Source organism: Sus scrofa, chromosome 4, assembly GCF_000003025.6.
Source record: "Sus scrofa isolate TJ Tabasco breed Duroc chromosome 4, Sscrofa11.1, whole genome shotgun sequence".
NCBI lineage: Eukaryota > Metazoa > Chordata > Mammalia > Artiodactyla > Suidae > Sus > Sus scrofa.
Window position 1 is genome coordinate 95,745,731 of NC_010446.5, and position 16,869 is coordinate 95,762,599.

General features: G+C 60.3%; 1 protein-coding gene across 9 annotated transcripts; it reads left to right on the forward strand.

The window, feature by feature from the left end:
- DENND4B (DENN domain containing 4B) lies at positions 148–16,462 on the forward strand. 9 transcript variants are annotated; one of them, XM_013997083.2, is made up of 28 exons: positions 148–922; positions 3,281–3,619; positions 4,217–4,469; positions 4,723–4,792; positions 4,991–5,160; positions 5,233–5,477; positions 5,879–5,945; positions 6,042–6,100; positions 6,270–6,414; positions 6,683–6,858; positions 6,988–7,088; positions 7,512–7,727; positions 8,253–8,398; positions 8,711–8,850; positions 8,943–9,069; positions 9,486–9,692; positions 10,046–10,174; positions 10,965–11,154; positions 11,424–11,591; positions 11,850–12,241; positions 12,402–12,524; positions 12,717–12,886; positions 12,970–13,111; positions 13,315–13,551; positions 14,254–14,371; positions 14,463–14,628; positions 14,720–14,784; positions 14,885–16,462. In XM_013997083.2, exons 2-28 carry the CDS (start codon positions 3,303–3,305, stop codon positions 15,028–15,030), a joined length of 4,485 nt encoding a protein of 1,494 aa, XP_013852537.1. In that variant the 5' UTR covers positions 148–922; positions 3,281–3,302; the 3' UTR covers positions 15,031–16,462. The 9 variants fall into 9 exon arrangements, 7 of the variants coding, with proteins under 7 accessions (XP_013852537.1, XP_020945458.1, XP_020945457.1 ...); XM_021089799.1 differs by having other exon boundaries at positions 149–922; positions 11,850–12,238; XM_021089798.1 differs by lacking the exon at positions 148–922 and adding an exon at positions 1,095–1,444 and having other exon boundaries at positions 11,850–12,238; positions 14,885–15,813.

The following is a 16,869-nucleotide window of genomic DNA, read 5'->3' on the forward strand; positions in this document are numbered from 1 at the left end:
CATGTGGTTGGTGGAAGGTGCCCCCCAGCCTCAGAATTTGTACGCAGCATTGGATATGGAGGTCCAGGCTGGGTGTAGGCTCCTGTGGTAGGACGGATGTATGCCCTCTCATGTGACCAGGACCTTGCTGCAGCGGCATCAGAGGACAAGGACTCTGGCCAGACAAGCTACTGCTCTTCCTCAACCGTGAGGCCTGGCAGTGAGTTGGGAGGTGAGGAGGTGACTGCTGGCTGAGCTCTGGGTTCTGAACGTTTCTGGTACAATGACCCCAGCTTTCCCAGGAGGGTAGCTGGTCTCACTGCTAAGGCCCCCAAGGAGAGAGTATTTAAAAACTACCTGCACCAGGTAGGTCTCAGGTCGGCTCCCTCTTCTTTATGGTCCTTTAAGCCTAGAGGACCTGGAAGTTAGGTGTGGTACCAGCCTGTCTCGGACCCCATGCCTCTAGGTCTCAGGGAAGCCCATAAATCCCATTCCTGCCCCTTCACTAGGCACGAATTCACTCCGTGCTCTCCACTCTTCTCATTCATTCGCTGAGGCTTGCGTGCCAACTTTGTTTTGAGGACGTTGCCTTTTTCTGGCTTGGGTTGGAATCCTTCCCATCTGAGCTTCTGCTCTCCTCTCTTCCCCACACAGCAGTCAGGAGAGTAGGGCCCCTCCTTCGTTGCCCCCATCTCTGCTGCTTTTCCACACCCTGGCTTCTTCTCTTCCCCTTTCCAAAACTTGTCGTTTTCAGAAAAGAGAACTGAGAGATTCTGGCTTAGCCTGGAAGGGAATGTAGGAGGGACTGAACCTGGAAGTAGGGGGAGCCACCTGGGTCTCCAGAAACCAGGCTTTCAGGGCCTTCACCCAGGCAGGCAGACCTCATCTGACTAGGACCAAGGGCGGGACGGGAGCGCGCCCTGGACTTCAAGGGCCGCCTGGGGTCAGTGTCCTGCGGCTATGGCTGGCTGGTGGCAAGTCGCCTGCGTGCAAGGGGCCCTCCCAGCCGCCAGGGGTCGCGCTGCAGGCGGCCGGGCGCTGGGCAGGCGCTGCCAGGGTCACGGCCGCCGACCGGGGAGGGGGGTGGGGGGAGCGGCAGCGCCCGCAGCCCGGGAGGGGGGTGGGGGGAGCGGAGAAAGCGGGGCGCGCGGAGGAGCACCCGGCCCCCAGTGCAGCGGGAGCCGGGAGGACCGGGCAGCGCGAGCGAGCGGCGCGGCAGCACAGTCCCCGCGTGGCGCAGCTCGGCGGGGACGCTGGGAGCGCCCGGATCTCCCTCCACAGCGCCCCGCGCCCCGCCGCCCTCAGCCGCCTCTTCTTCCTTCACTCGCCGCTCCAGCGGGAGCGGCGCCCGAGTCGGGTGCGCCATGTCCGGGGCCGGGTAGCCCCGCCGCCCGCCGGCCCGCCAGCCCGCCCTCCGAGCCACCCGCCTGCGGGCCGGCCGGCCGGGGAGTCGCGGGGCAGGCAGGTAGGGGCTTGGCCGGGCGGGGCAGCGGGCGGGGAAGGAAGGGAGGGAGCGCCGGCCGGGCGGGGGCTCTCCCCCAGCTGTTCTTCGGCGCTGCACATCTGGTTCCGGTTCCTCTCTCCTGGGGAAGTGAAAGTGGAGGGGAGGGCGCATCCCGGAGTTAGCTAGCTGTGCCCAGGCGCCCTGCACCCCTCCTGCTCCCGCGGGTCCGGAGCCCGAGCACCCCTCCCTTCGGCTCGGGTCACGCGGCGGCCGGCGCTGCTGCCGTCACATCCCCGGCCGCCGGCGCGCCCGCTCCTCTCAACCCTCCCGCTCCCTCCTCAGCTTCCTCCCGCTCAGCGCGCCCTTTGCCCCAACCCAAACTTCCCGTCGCCCGGCTTGTGGGCCTTGGGACCCGGAGCAGCGCTCCCTGCCCCTTGCCTTCCGCAGGGAGAAAGGGTGCCTTCTGCAGGACTCTTTCCTGGCTCGGTGAAGGGAGGCCCGGGTGCGCAGATCCTGCCCATGGGGGCCTGTCGCCCCTCTGCTGGTCCCACCTCATGGTTCCCGCCTGCTACCCGGGCACAGGGCATAGGGCTCCCATTTGCCTGCGGTGGACGAGGCACGGGGCTGTGCCCCAGAGCTAAATCAGGAGTCTGACGCTGACTCCTGGCTTCACCTCGCAGATGTGGAGACTAAATTTAGCTGGGGTTGATGTGCGTGTGTGTGGCCAGAGGCCAGGTTAAGGAGAGCCAGCCTGGCTCCGTGAGATTCCCTTGCATCCCTCTTCTGTGGGAAAAGGTGGGAGGTTAAGTAGGACTGTACATCCTGGATCCAGTCTGAGCCTCCTGCCGTGCTCCCGGTCCTTTAGTCTCAGACTCCAACTTGGCTGGATGCTGTGCTGGCACCTTCCACAGTACCCCCCCCCCCCACCACACACACACACCCATAGGCTAACTTCCGCTGAGCTGCAGCTTCCCCTCCACTGTTTCAGGAAGTCACCTCCCTTCCCCTCTGAAGCAGCCCCCACGCCTCTGATCCTCTGCTGCAAGCCACCCACCAAGCTCTTTTCCAACTTCTTGGGGCACCCCGGGACCCTTGGGGCTCCTACTCCCTGGGGTTGGGCCATGGAGGCAGGTGAGAAGAGATACTGAAGGCCTGTTGGTGGGCCTGTTTCCATCTCTGGGCTCCATGGAGGAGGGCTTGGGGCTGGCTGGGACTGTCTGCCACAGATGCTTTGGACTAACTGGGGACACCTGAGGCTCCTGGGAGTGGGAGGGCACTGGTTTTTTGGTCAGGTTGGTGGAGTTAGGTTAGGAAAAAGGATGCTTTTGAGTCTGGTGAAAAGACACTTAAAGCTTGGGTCTTGTGGGGGTCTTCACAAAAACCTAGAGGTGGCCTCTTTCATGAGGTTCTTAGAATGTCGACTAGTGCTAAGGGCGGAAAACCTTATAAAGACTGTAAAGTTGGCATGATGTCACGGCCAGAATGAATGATGTCATTGCAGGCTGTTACTGAAAAGACTGTGATCTTTGTTATGTTAGGGAGTGGAGAGGGGTGGGGCCTTTAAAAGGGATACAGAAAGTATATGATGTCAGAGCCCAGGATGGCTCTGTGCAGCATAGTGGAGGTTGGGTTCTCTGGGAAGAGGGCTGGTACCACTGAGAGAGAGGGTCTTGGTCTCTTTAAGGAGCTGTGGTGGGCTTCGAGGGCTCGGTGATGTCACAGGCGGGAGCGTTCAGGATTGGTTGGCTACTGGTCCTGCTTTTCCTTGAAAGGACTAGGAAGGGGGGGTGGGAACCCTGATTGCCATGGCAACACCAGCCTTCCTCACTTCGTCTCTCCCCCACTTGACCATTCCAGATGCAGTGAGCGAGGGGGGGCCATGGCGGAGGAGCGGCCCCCCCGGCTGGTGGATTACTTCGTGATAGCTGGGCTTGCAGGGGATGGAGCACCCATCCCCGAGGAAACATGGGTGCCTGAACCCAGTGGGCCCCTGCGCCCTCCCCGGCCAGCTGAGCCCATCACAGATGTGGCAGTCATCGCCAGGGCCCTGGGCGAGGAGGTGCCCCAGGGCTACACTTGCATCCAGGCTTCCACTGGGGGCCACCCCTTGGAACTCAGTGCTGGCCTCCTGGGTGGAACTCAGCCCGTCATCTGCTACCGCAGGGGCCGTGACAAGCCCCCCCTCGTTGAACTGGGGTGTGTGCATCTCCCCATGCTGGCACCAGGGGAGGCTGGGAGGAGATCTGGGGAGAAGCAGGGGCATGGGATGAGGGAGGTGCAATGGGAGTCTGAAGAGAGTGGGCTAGAGGCCAGGGAGAAGGGCCTGAAGTTGTGTGTACTTAATCCTCACACAGATTTGGGTTTGTGTACCAGTGCTGCTGCTGGCTAGCCGTGTGACATTAGGCAGGTCACGAGCCCCTCTGGGCCTGTTTCCTCACTTGTAAGTTGGGGAAAATAATACCTCCTCACAGGGTGGTTGAGAAGATGAAACAAGATCACCCACATAAGGGACTCAGCAGAGTCAATAAATGGTAGCTTTTATTCTTGCTTAGCATTTACTCATGAGCTGGAGACCCATGGAAGGCTGGAGGGGCTGTTACTGACCACGAAGAGCCAAGGGCAGAGGAGGGCCACAGGTTTCTGGGGGGGCAGAGTTCAACAAGAACTCCAGGGCCCCAGTGTCGAGGGTTGATGAGGCTGAGTGGGCAGGACTAGGCAGGCAGATCTAGCAGGACCGGGGTCTTTTTCCTCTGTCATGAGCTTTTGACATCGCTCCCTGTTCTCTGTGCCAAGGGTGTTGTCCGAGGGGAAGGAACGTCCCAAGCCTGGCTTCCAAGTGCTAGATACGACTCCCTACAGCCACTCAGCCAACCTGGCCCCTCCAGGCCCTGGACACCCCCGCACCTACCTCACTTACCGGCGGGCAGCGGAGGGGGCAGGGCTGCATGCCCTGGGCATCACTGACCTCTGCCTGATACTGCCCAGCAAGGGTGAGGGCACTCCTCATACTTACTACCGATTGCCCCGCAACCTCAACCTTGGCATGGTGAGTGGGGCCCTGGGCCAGGAGCTGAGACCTGCCCCACCTCCGGGCGAGGGTGTGGACCCTGGGCACAAAGGGCATCCTAGGACCAAGGCCTCTAACGGCAGGGGTGGGCCCAGAGGCGCGACTCTGGTCTTGGGGAACCGGACTAGGGGGAGTTCTAAAGACAAAGACCGCTTAGGGGTGGTGGAGAAAATGGACCCCAGAAACCTTTGTCAGCCGTGTGTCTGCTTGTCTCTTGCCGTTTCTGGGGCAGTGGGGCCCCGCAGTGTACCTGTGCTACAAGGTGGGCTTGGCCAAGGCCAACACGCTGGTGTATGAGGCAGGTGAGTAACCCCTGTCTCTCCAACCCCTTGACCTTCCGGGTCCCTCTACCCTGGTGCCTCTTGGTTGGCACCTTCAGTGTCCCCAGAACTCACTTCCCCTTTGCCACTCGGCCCTTCTCTGGGATCCCCTGGTTCCTTCGCCTGGAGTCTGATGAACCCTACTCCTTTTGGGTGCCCCCCACTCTGCCGGGGGTGCAGAGTTGCTGGGCCGCTACCCAGAGGAGGACAATGAGGCGTTCCCGCTGCCCGAGTCAGTGCCTGTCTTCTGCCTGCCCATGGGGGCCACCATCGAGTGCTGGCCGGCCCAGACCAAGTACCCCGTGCCCGTCTTCTCCACCTTCGTGCTCACGGGTGCAGCTGGCGATAAGGTGGGTGTGCAGCATGTGGTAAGGTGGCCGGGGCCCGCGGGGCCCGCCTGACTGCCCCTCTGCCCCCGCCAGGTGTACGGCGCCGCCCTGCAGTTCTACGAGGCGTTCCCGAGGGCCAGGCTGTCGGAGCGGCAGGCGCGGGCCCTGGGCCTGCTGAGCGCTGTGGAGCGCGGCCGGGCGCTGGGGGGCCGAGCTGTGCGCAGCCGCCGCGCCATCGCCGTGCTGTCCCGCTGGCCTGCCTTCCCTGCCTTCCGAGCCTTCCTCACCTTCCTCTACCGCTACTCTGTCTCAGGCCCCCACCGCCTGCCCCTGGAAGCGTGAGCATGGCTTCCCTGACGCGGGGAAGGGTCATGAGGGGAGCTCGAGGCGGAAGAGATTAGGCTGGGGGGGGCGGCGCAGAGGAGTGGGGGATGGGGCTGCAGTGTGCGGCAGAGACAGTTGGGCCATTGCAAACGTGCCCCTCGCCCAGGGGGTGAGTGGGGCCTCAAATCCAGTCTGCACTTGCTAGCCAAGTCCTGGCCGCGCCCCCTGCACGCAGAGGAAACCTTTTCTGAGTCTCACAAGTGCTGTATGTAACGCGGGCTCTGATGGCTGATCCTGGTCTCGAGGTGGAGTTTAGGGAGGAACAGGGTCCTTGCGGACCGGTGAAGGAGGAGAGCCAATGTGGCCGTGAAGGAGACTGGGAGGCTGCCTCTGACTGTGTCCCTCTCTTCCCCAGGCACATCTCCCACTTCATTCACAATGTCCCCTTCCCTTCCCCACAGAGACCCCGTATCCTGGTGCAGGTGAGAGCTGAGGCCCGGGCTGGGGCTGGATGGGAGAAGGGGAGTCGGCAGGGGCTAGCCCTCGTCATCCTGACCCGTGGCTCTTCTGCCTCCCAGATGTCTCCCTATGACAACCTGCTCCTCTGCCAGCCTGTATCCTCACCCCTGCCCCTCAGGTATGTGCTCACATTGGGGGGGGGTCTTTGATCACCAAGGACGTGGTAGGTGCCAGGCAGGTGGGCACATCTATTGAGGTCTGTGCAGGCTGGGCCAGGTGGTGTCTGTGCCCAATGACTAGGGAAAGGCCTCGTGCTGACTCTTTCCCAACCTTGGCATTGCCCACAGTGGTGCCAGCTTCCTGCAGCTGCTGCAAAGCCTGGACCCTGAGCAGGCTATCGTGCTGCTGCTGGCTGTGCTCACAGAGCAAAAACTACTAGTCCACTCGCTGCGGCCAGACCTGCTCACCAGCGTCTGCGAAGCCCTGGTCTCTGTGAGTGCCACCCTGCTCATCTTGCCTTGCCCGGAATGTTCTTTCTGGTGCTCCATCCCTTCTTAGTTTCTCCATACTTTTCCTTCCTTGGGAGGGTTCCTCAGCCTCATCCTTGGGCACAGCCTACGGGACATACAGCTTCCGTCAGGAGCTCTGTGGAGCCCACCTCCCGTGGCTTCTCTCCATGGGCGCCACCCCACCACCAGTGTCCCCTCTCTCCCGCTGCCCCAACGCCCTGCTCACTGGTCCTCACTCCCCGATGCTTTAGATGATCTTCCCGCTGCACTGGCAGTGCCCCTACATTCCGCTGTGCCCGCTGGTGCTGGCCGATGTGCTGAGTGCCCCCGTGCCCTTCATTGTGGGTATCCACTCCAGTTATTTCGATCTGCATGACCCGCCCGCTGATGTCATCTGCGTTGATCTGGATACCAACACGCTCTTCCCGTAAGAGAGCTGTTTCTCATCCAGGGGGCTGGTGGGAGAGGGCGCTACCTGCTCAACAGGTGCCTCAGGCCAAAAGGGGAGGAGGCTGGCCAGGTGCCCCGTCAGCCTTTCCTCCTGCTTATCTCACAGGAGTGAGGAAAAGAAGCCCCTCTCCCCTCGGACCCTGCCCCGCAGACCCTACAAGGTTCTGCTGGCTACACTGACAAACCTGTACCAGCAGCTGGATCAGAGTGAGTAGTCCAAGTCGGGAGTGGGAGGCTGGAAACTGCCGTTGGCCTTGTGCCTCCCGTGTGTGTGTGTGTGTGTGTGTGTGTGTGTGTGTGTGTGTGTGTGTAGGCCTGTGGGGGGCTGGACCTTGCCTGAGGAGGTTAGAGGGGTTCGAATTTCACGTGGTGGAAGTGAGAGGAATTCACATTCCAGTTTGAGCAAGAGGGAGGGGCACGTCATATTAATATTCCCTGAATTATGTCAGGGAGGTCGAGCTTGTCATGGGAGAGGCTTGACACTGTTCCCTGAAGGTGAGTTTTCGTCGCTATCGGTACCAAGTCTGGCGGTGGTGAGGCAGCAGCGATGCCTCCCGTGTGAAGAGCAGGGGTGAGGCAAGCCCTCGGGATGCTGGCCCTGACTCTCAGGCTGCCCTGGTCCCTCCCCAGCGTATACTGGACCCGAGGAGGAGGCCTCCCTGGAGTTCCTGCTGACAGACTACGAGGCGGTGTGCGGCCGCCGGGCCCGGCTGGAGCGCGAGGTCCAGGGGGCCTTCCTCCGCTTCATGGCCTGCCTGCTCAAGGGCTACCGGGACTTCCTGCGCCCGCTCACCCAGGCCCCCTCTGAGGGGGCTCGCGATGTTGACAACCTCTTCTTCCTGCAGGGTAAAGGGGGCCTGGCCTTGCTGGAGGAGGGTGTCGCGGGCGGCCTGGCCAGGGGCCGGGCTCCATGAGGAAGCCGGGAGGGAAGGGGAACCATGCGGTTTCTTGTTCCTTCACTCAGCGCACCAGCCCTGAGCCCTGTGCTCTTCTGGGCTTGGAGGGGACAAGGGTACAAAGATGCCCGGCTGTGGCCCTGCCCTCTGGGACGCCCTGGGCCTGATGAGAACACACTGATGCCTGTGCTGAGCCGCCCCCATGGGCAAAACGCTCTTCCCTGGGAGAAGCCCCGGTCTGAGGCCGTAGGTGCCAAGTGACAAAATGGAGGGGTTCCTCGGGAGCGCAGGGCTGGGGAAGCTGAGCTGGTCGGGCCTCGTCCTGGTGCAGTGGTGCCAGCGGGGCCGAAGGGAGGATGGCCTCCGTGGGCCTGGATGCCGACTTGGCCGGCAGCCACGACCAGACTTGCGAAGGGGGGGTGGCTGTGGTAGGGACCCCGGTAACCTGCCTCCCTGCCCCATTCTCATCCATCAGGCTTCCTCAAATCCCGGGAACGCTCCAGCCACAAGCTGTACTCCCAGCTGCTGCACACACAGATGTTCTCGCAGTTCATCGAGGAATGCTCTTTCGGCTCTGCTCGGCATGCTGCCCTGGAATTCTTTGACTCTTGTGTTGACAAGGTATCGGGCACTGTCTCTTCTCTTGGTGCCCTTTGCCCCAGCTCTCCTCCTGGCTGTCTCTGTTACCCCTGCGGTAACCGCTCTATAGCTTGACGGCACCCCTGAAGTTTGCACAGTGCCTGGCCTCACAGACATACTGTCTTCGCACTCCTCACTCCGTCCCCAGGCTCTATGTCCGGGGCCTTGGTGGAGTTGGGGCCCACAGCTCCTTCCCCGTGGATGTGCTTTCCTGGGAGATGCCCTCTCCTGCAAGCCCTGGCCCTGCTCTGTGCCCACTGTCTTGACGCTCACTCTCTTATCGTCCCGCTCCAGGTCCACCCAGAGCAGGAGAAGCCTGAGCCAACCCCCTTGGTGGAGCTGGAGGAGCTGTCGGGAAGTGAGCTCACTGTCTTCATCACACCTCCTGAGGAGCCCCCGGCGCCAGAGGGCAGTGAATCTACACCGCAGTACTGGTGAGAGCCCCTTGTCCCTGCACATGTTCCCGGGCCCCACAGGCTGACTTAGTGCTGACTGCTCCTGGGGGTGCCCCTCTCTGCCCCTCCAGCTATGACGGCTTCCCTGAACTTCGGGCTGAGCTGTTTGAGTCGCCTCGAGAGCAACCCGGGGCGCTGCCCGTGCCGGGGCCGTCCCGAAGCGCCCCCAGCAGTCCTGCCCCCCGCCGTACCAAACAGGTAACCAGCAGGTGGGCCTCACAGAGGCAAATGGCTCAGGCCAAGGGTTGCTGCTTTAGTTTCTTCACCTGTAAAATGGGTATAGTAGTACTTATAAGGTGGCTGGGAGGTTTCAGTATGGCCAGCCCATAAAAAGCCTGGCACGTGAAACACTAGCTGTTGTTACCATTGCCATCAGCCTTGTCTTCATTTTCTGAGAACTCTGGGCATCCAGGGGCTTGCTGCCGCTTCCAGGCCACCTGCCCAAGCTCAAGCTAGGCACCTCTGCTTGGGGATCCAGGGCTGTGTGTGCAGCCTTCCTCCCGTCTCAGCACACAGACCCTTGCTCCGGGAGGGTGCTGCTTCTCCCACACTATTTTAAGACCTGCCCTGCCCTGGCGTCGTTCTCACCCAGATGTGCCCCCCGCCCTACCTAGGAGATGAAGGTCGCACAGCGGATGGCGCAGAAGTCAGCGGCTGTGCCTGAGCTGTGGGCCCGGTGCCTGCTGGGCCACTGCTATGGGCTGTGGTTCCTGTGTCTACCTGCCTACGTGCGGTCGGCGCCCTCCCGGGTGAGGGCCCTGCACACGGCCTACCAGGTGCTGCGCCAGATGGAGAGCCGCAAGGTGGTGCTGCCCGACGAGGTGGGTGCCTTGCCTGGCCCCGGGGGGGCTTGTGCAGCCATGGGGGCTGTGAGGGGAAACTTGGTGACCCTGTCATCAAGGGAAGGCAGATGGGGAGCCTGCGCACAAGCCCGGGAGCTGGGCGGGTGCTCCGTCACATTCACCGACTTAATGAGCACGTTGAGGGTGTAGCTGTGGAGACTGCAGGGTGGCAGGGTCGGCAGGAAGGGTGGGTGGCTCTGAGGCGGCCCCAGGAGCCACCGGGGGACCAATGAAGTCTGAGAAGTGGAGGAGGCTGGAGGAGGGTGCTTGCTGAGACTTGAGGGCTGGGGTTGGGAGTGGGTCTGCTCTCATCCGCGCGTCTCCTGGCCCAGGTGTGTTACCGGGTGCTGATGCAGCTCTGCTCGCACTATGGGCAGCCCGTGCTGTCCGTGCGGGTCATGCTGGACATGCGGCGGGCAGGCATCGTGCCCAACACCATCACCTACGGCTACTATAACAAGGTACCTAACCTGGGGTGCGTGGTGGGTCTGTGGCCATGGGTGTGAGTGCAGGGAGGAGGCCTGCTGCTCTCCCCTCTCCTTGGTGATTGGGCCCAGACAATCCAACTAGGTCCTGTGACCATTGACACGCATTGTGCTCCTCTAGTGCCTTAGGCCCTACAGAGGGTTTTCTCATACTTGGCTGCTTTGATTCTTACCCACAACAGCCCTGACAAGGAGGTTGGGTGAGTGCTGCTACCTCCCGGTAATAGTGTGAGCCAACGTGCCAGGCACTGTTCCAAACACGTTGTTCACACAAAATCATTTTCTCTTCACCACAGCCCCGTGAAGTGGAATGATTAGTATCCCTGTCTTACAGATGAGGCAGTGAGGTTGCAGAGGGTCAGTAGCTTGTCTGAGGTCCCAGAGTGAGTAAGTTAGGGAGTTGAAGGTATGCACACAGGCATATCGATGTTTCCTGAAGTCAGGCCCTTGACCATGATGCTAAACTATTTCCCGCTTCTTAGATGAGGAAAGTGATGAGGAAAAGAGTTGATTTCTTCAAAGCTTGTAGTTTATACACAGCAGAATCTGGATTGTCTCCACTGCTTCCGGCTTCCTCTAGAACCCACCAGGGTGGCTGCTGCCAGCTGTCTCTTCTGGGCTCTTGTTTCTGGCTGAGCCATTGGCAGGACAGTCCTAGGCAGGATGTCTGGAGGGGAAGGTGGTCATGGGGCTCCGGGTCAGGCGGTGGGCAGCAGGCTGGGGCCCAGCGTGTGGAAGGCCATCTCGATGGCACTGTGCTTGGCAGGCTGTGCTGGAAAGCAAGTGGCCGTCGGGTACACCCGGTGGGCGCCTGCGCTGGGCCAAGCTCCGGAACGTTGTCCTGGGGGCTGCTCAGTTCCGCCAGCCCTTGAGAGAACGGTGGCAGCGGCGGCGGCAGCAGAAGCAGCAGGAGGAGGTGGACACAGCAGCACAAGAGGCAGGCAGCTGCCAGACAGGTGGGTAGGGACTCATGACATGGGTTCCGGGCTGGACCAGCAAGGCTCTGGCAAGGACAGGTGTGGAGAGCTGGGGCTGGCTTAGGGGTTGGCATTGAGTGTTCTGAGAACGGATCGACGACACTTGGCTGGTAACAAAAAAGATGAAGTCCTGCATGGGAGGAGCCCTGCCAACCCAGGCCCGTGAGGGAGTCTGTTTTGGGCTTGGGGCTGGGTCTCCAGCTGGCTGCCTTCCAACACCCCCACCCCGCCATGCCTGTCTTTTACAGAGCCCGATCTGGAGCGCCCCTCCCCTACCCGCCCCCTTCAGCGCCAGACTACCTGGGCTGGGAGAAGCCTGCGGGACCCTGCCTCGCCTAAGGGGCGTCTGGTGAAGAGTGGTAGCCTGGGTAGTGCCCGAGGGGCACAGCCCACTGTGGAGGCTGGCGTGGCCCACAGTGAGTGCCCCTGTCCCACACCCCAGCCCTTAGCCTTGTCAGCTTCCTTAATCACTTGCCAGTGAGAGAGGGGAAGCCTGGAGCCGGATGGAGAGGTGCTGCCTTGCGGCAGGTGCTGTAGAGTCTGAGGGAATCTGGCCTGGAATGGCATTATGAGCGGGGTTGTAGTGCCAGAGTTGGTGCAGCCAGGAATTGTGTTTACTTAGCTCCTGGAAGAGAGGCTGGACTCCATCTCTCTGGTTCTTTTCTGTCCTGCAGTGATAGGGGCCTTGGGGGTACTGGAGCCCCGGGCATCACCTGCGCCCTGGCACGATGGAAGTCTCTCAGACCTGAGCCTGACTGGGGAGGAGCCAGCACCTGGAGGCAGCCCAGGGGACTCGGGCTCAGCCCTGAGTACCCAGTCCACTGAAACCTTGGAAGGGTCAAGTGGGCAGGTGCCCAAGGCTGGTGGGCGTCAGGATGAGGCCAGCACCCCCCGACGAGGGCTGGGTGCCCGCCTCCAACAGCTGCTCACTCCTTCCCGCCGCTCCCCTGCCTCTCGTGTCCCCCCGCCTGAGCTGCCCCCGGACCTGCCTCCCCCAGCCCGCCGCAGCCCCATGGACAGCCTTCTGCACCCCCGGGAGCGCCCTGGATCCACTGCGTCTGAGGTAGCCAGTGAGGGGAGGGGCTGAACACCTGAGCATCAGGAGGCCTGGGGAGGGGCTGCTAACCAGGGCTGCCCTGAGAGGGCCCTGAGGGGTGGCTGAAGCCAGCATCCTGGGGGATGAGAGGCATGGGGTTGGCTAATCATGCTTTCTCATGTAATGGCAGAGCTCAGCCTCTCTGGGCAGTGAGTGGGACCTCTCAGAATCTTCTCTCAGCAGCGTGAGCCTTCGTCGTTCTTCAGAGCGCCTCAGTGACACCCCTGGATCCTTCCAGCCACCTTCCCTGGAAGTGAGGATAACCCCTCCCACACAGATGTGCTTGAACACCCCCCCACACACACCCGTTCTCTCTGTCAAAGGCAGGGGCTGGGGAGGCCGTGGAGGCTGGGCTGGGTGAGAAGGTGAAAGGGCTGGGGAAGGAGCATGGGCTCCTGAGCCTGGAGGCCAAAGGGGCTGCTCGCTAAGGTCCTCTCGCCTGCAGATCCTGCTGTCCAGCTGCTCCTTGTGCCGCACCTGTGACTCCCTGGTGTATGATGAGGAGATCATGGCTGGCTGGGCACCTGATGACTCCAACCTCAACACAACCTGCCCCTTCTGCGCCTGCGCCTTCGTGCCCCTGCTCAGTGTCCAGACGCTTGATTCCCGACCCAGGTGCCCCAAGCAGGGCAGGTGCTGGGGGTGGGACCGGGAGGTGGAGGTCCGAGGGCTGACGCCCTCCTGCTCTCTCCCTGCAGTGCCCCCAGCCCCAAGCCTACCCCCGCTGGTGCCAGTGGCAGCAAAGATGCTCCTGTCCCTGGGGGCCCAGGCCCTGTGCTCAGTGACCGCAGGCTCTGCCTTGCCCTGGATGAGCCCCAGCTCTGCAATGGGCACATGGGGGTAAGGGCTGGGCCAAAGGGGCAGGAGCCATGTGTGTATGTGCTGCTCTGTGGGTGGCCCCAGGGGTGCTGGGGAGAGATGGCTATTGAGGGCAAGGAGGATCCCAGGAGCTGGTGGACATGCGCCTCAGTGGGAAGCATGGCTCTGAGGATGGGGCTGTGGTACATGCCCTCCACTGCCCCCTACCCCCTTATTCCTGACAGGGTACCTCCCGGCGTGTCGAGGGTGGGGCATGGGCATATCTGAGCCCCCTGGTGCTGCGTAAGGAGCTGGAGTCGCTGGTGGAGAACGAGGGCAGTGAGGTGCTGGCATTGCCTGAGCTGCCTGCTGCGCACCCCATCATCTTCTGGAACCTTCTGTGGTATTTCCAGCGGCTGCGCCTGCCCAGTATTCTGCCATGCCTGGTGCTGGCCTCCTGTGATGGCCCCCCACACCCCCAGGTCAGTGCCCTGAGGTGGTCCCAGGTTCCCCATCTCCCAGCTCTGTCTCAGTCCTTTGTGTCCTTGGTGCTATAGAGAGAGCCCAGGCTTTGGAGTCAATTGCACTGGTTTGACTCCTGGCCCTTTCACTTCACTACGCCAAGCTATAATTTTCTTTCCTTTTTTTTTTTTTTTTTTTTGCCTTTTTCGGCTGCCCCGCATATGGAGTTCCTGTTCTAGGGACCAGATCTAAGCCATAGTTTCAGCCCATGCTGCAGGTGCAGCAATGCTGGATCCTTAACCCACTGTGCCAGGCTAGGGGTCAAACCCAGCACTCCCACGATGCCTCTTATCCCGTTGCGCCACAGTGGGAACTCCCACAATTTTCCCATTTGTAAAATGACATAAGCACCCCCCTCGCTGGGCTGTTGTTAGGCACCTAGTGTAGTGCCTGGTACCCAGACGATGATTCGCTACCGGTCTATTTATTGCACCAGTATTTATTGAGCACCTTTTAGGTTCCAGACAGGGCCTCAGGCACTAGGGATGTAGTGGATTACAAAACAAAGGCCTTGCTCTTAAGGGGTTTGTGTTCCCATGGGGAATGAGAGTTCTCTTTCCCTCTTCTTTTTGGCTATGTCCTGTAATGTCCCTGTCTCTTGGAACAGCACCTATCCGTTTCCTGTCGCCTGTCTCCCACTCTTTTATCCTGGCTCCCTGCAGGCCCCATCTCCTTGGATAATGCCTGATCCAGCATCTGTGCAGGTGCGGCTGCTGTGGGATGTTCTGACCCCTGACCCCAATAGCTGCCCACCTCTCTATGTGCTCTGGAGGGTCCACAGTGAGTCCGGTATTTGGTCCAGGGTGGGAAGGGGTTGGTCCCATGTTTAGAGGGCTCAATAATCCCGGCTACCTTCTTTTTTTTCACCTAGGCCAGATCCCCCAGCGGGTGGTATGGCCAGGCCCGGTACCCGCATCCCTTAGCCTGGCGTTGCTGGAGTCGGTGCTGCGCCACGTCGGTCTCAACGAAGTGCACAAGGCTATAGGGCTCCTGCTGGAAACTCTAGGACCGCCTCCCACTGGCCTGCACCTACAGAGGTACGGCTCTTCCATCTGAGGGGTCCCTAGTCTGTCCCGGGCTCTGTACCCCCTTTCTTTCACTTATAATAGCCTTTGGCCTCCACTCCAGGGGCATCTACCGTGAGATCTTATTCCTGACAATGGCTGCTCTGGGCAAGGACCACGTGGACATAGGTGAGGGAGCAGGCATGGTGCTGAGGAATTTGGGGACCTGGAGCCAGGTGTGGGGGGTCGGAATCCTAATACACTGACCTACCTCTGCCCTTTTCCCTAGTGGCCTTTGACAAGAAGTACAAGTCCGCCTTCAACAAGCTGGCCAGCAGCATGAGCAAGGAGGAGCTGAGGCAGCGGCGGGCACAAATGCCCACCCCGAAGGCCATTGACTGCCGAAAGTGTTTTGGAGCACCTTTGGAATGCTAGGGACCTTTAAGCTTCCTTCTCCAGCCTGGGGTGAGGAGGTGAGGGAGAAAGGATTCTAGCGATAACCTGCTTCCCTGTTCCTTTCATAGAGTTGGGAATAGGCTGGGAAGCATGCCCAGCTGTAGGCTCTGAGAGGGGGCAGCTGGAAGAGGGACCCACTGTTACCAAAAGTCACAATCCCCCAAATTCCAGCCTGCCCTATATGCTCATGCCGATGTTGGAGGAGGCCTGCGGGGAGCTGGCACATCTCTGTTCCTCCCTGTCCTATACCAGGAACTCCCCTCCAGGGTACCCACTGATCTGCACTGCCCTGGTCATTTTATAAGTTTTTGTTTTAAAAAACAACTGGAAAGACACAGAGCTACTGAGCCTTTGCCCTGAGTGGGAGGGAGGGGTGTCACTCTCCACCAGTGATGGTCCCTCTTCCCTGGAATTGCTGAAGGAGCCCAAGGCTCTCAATGCTTTTCTACCTTAGTGTTTGTATTTTATTTTAAGTTATTTATTCTGGAGCCACAGCCCCCTTTGCTTATGAGGTTCTTATGGACAGTGAGAAAGACAAGGGAAAGGGGGCCCCACGGTCCTTGAAAGTCAGGAGGTGGGAGCAAGGGGAGTCCCGAGCTCCCCTTAGGAAAAACTGGTGTCCCTCTCCAGTCCCGAGCCGTCTTGTCCACTCCACCTTGGGGCATGCCTCACCCACCCAGGGCCCTGACTGTGCAATAAGGATTGTTCCTTGCGAAATTTTGTTGGATGTAAATATAGTAAAAGCTGCTTCTGTCTTTTCTTCTTCTGCCTCCTGTTCCCTGGGTCTGAGGTAGCTGTGGGGGATACCTCTCCTTTCCTCCTGCTGCTCATCCTTCTTTCCGCCTTCCCATCCCTTGCTGCCTTCAGGCACACACTGCTTTCCCCGGCCAGGTCTGATACTGGTCCCTCGGGGCACAGGGAGTTCTCAGAGCAGGAGAGGGGTGAATCCGGTGCTGGCTATGGTGGTGCCAGTCTGTGTGGCACTTCCGGCCCTCCCACACAATCACCCCCTTGTCCCTCATCTGTACCCCATACAAAGGCTCCATTCTCTGGGGGCCCTGAGCTCATCTCTGCCTCCTTTCCTCTTTCCCAGCTCCCCCCTCCCAGCTTCTCCAGTACCTCCACAGGGATGACAACCCTCTCCCCGGTCGTTGGTATTGGCAGCCCTCACACATCCTGGGAGCGCTGGCAGTCATCCTAGGCCTCCTTAGTTGCTCTAGCTGCAGGCAGTACTCTTCCAGCCAGGGTCTTAGCCTGGGGACAGCACCAGGAAGACAGGGGCGAGGATTAAGGGGTTCACTGCATGTGGGCATCAGGCAGCCAGGCATCATTTTTCTAATCCTTTTGGCCCACTCGAGAGTTCTCCCTCTCTTTCCTGTATAATGAAATAAAGACAGGAAACAACTCCTAACAGAGTTGCAAAACCAATTACCAAAGGGAATTAGCCAACAAAACAGAAATGCCTTGGGGAAGGAGGGCAAGAGTGTCAATGGTGGAAATAACTTACATGAGCCTCGAGTGAAAATTCCTGGGGGTGGGTATCAGTGGATGAAGAAGGCAGTAGTACTTGTGAATTCTGGGACCTTCGAGCCAGAGGATGCTTTGGCATTCCTATCTTGAGCAGTGTCCTAAAGGAGGGAAGGAGGAGCTTAGGAAATTCCATCTGTTTTTGCCAGGGACTAGGGGATGCCTTCTTCAGAGGGCGAACCCCCAGGTCACCCCAGGTTCTGATCAGACCTCACTTCCATAAAATCAAACTTCCCTGTATCACCCTCAGTGCCCTTCTGCAAGGTGGCAACTGCTTTCCTGAAATCCTAA

What these genes read in the sequence shown, in the direction of transcription:
- DENND4B (XM_013997083.2), top strand. Translation starts at nt 3,303, where the DNA reads ATGGCGGAGGAGCGGCCCCCCCGGCTGGTGGATTACTTCGTGATAGCT. An exon ending in GAATCTACACCGCAGTACTG is followed by an intron (nt 8,851 to 8,942) that starts GTGAGAGCCCCT and finishes CTGCCCCTCCAG; the next exon opens with CTATGACGGCTTCCCTGAAC. An exon ending in TCCAGCCACCTTCCCTGGAA is followed by an intron (nt 12,525 to 12,716) that starts GTGAGGATAACC and finishes TCTCGCCTGCAG; the next exon opens with ATCCTGCTGTCCAGCTGCTC.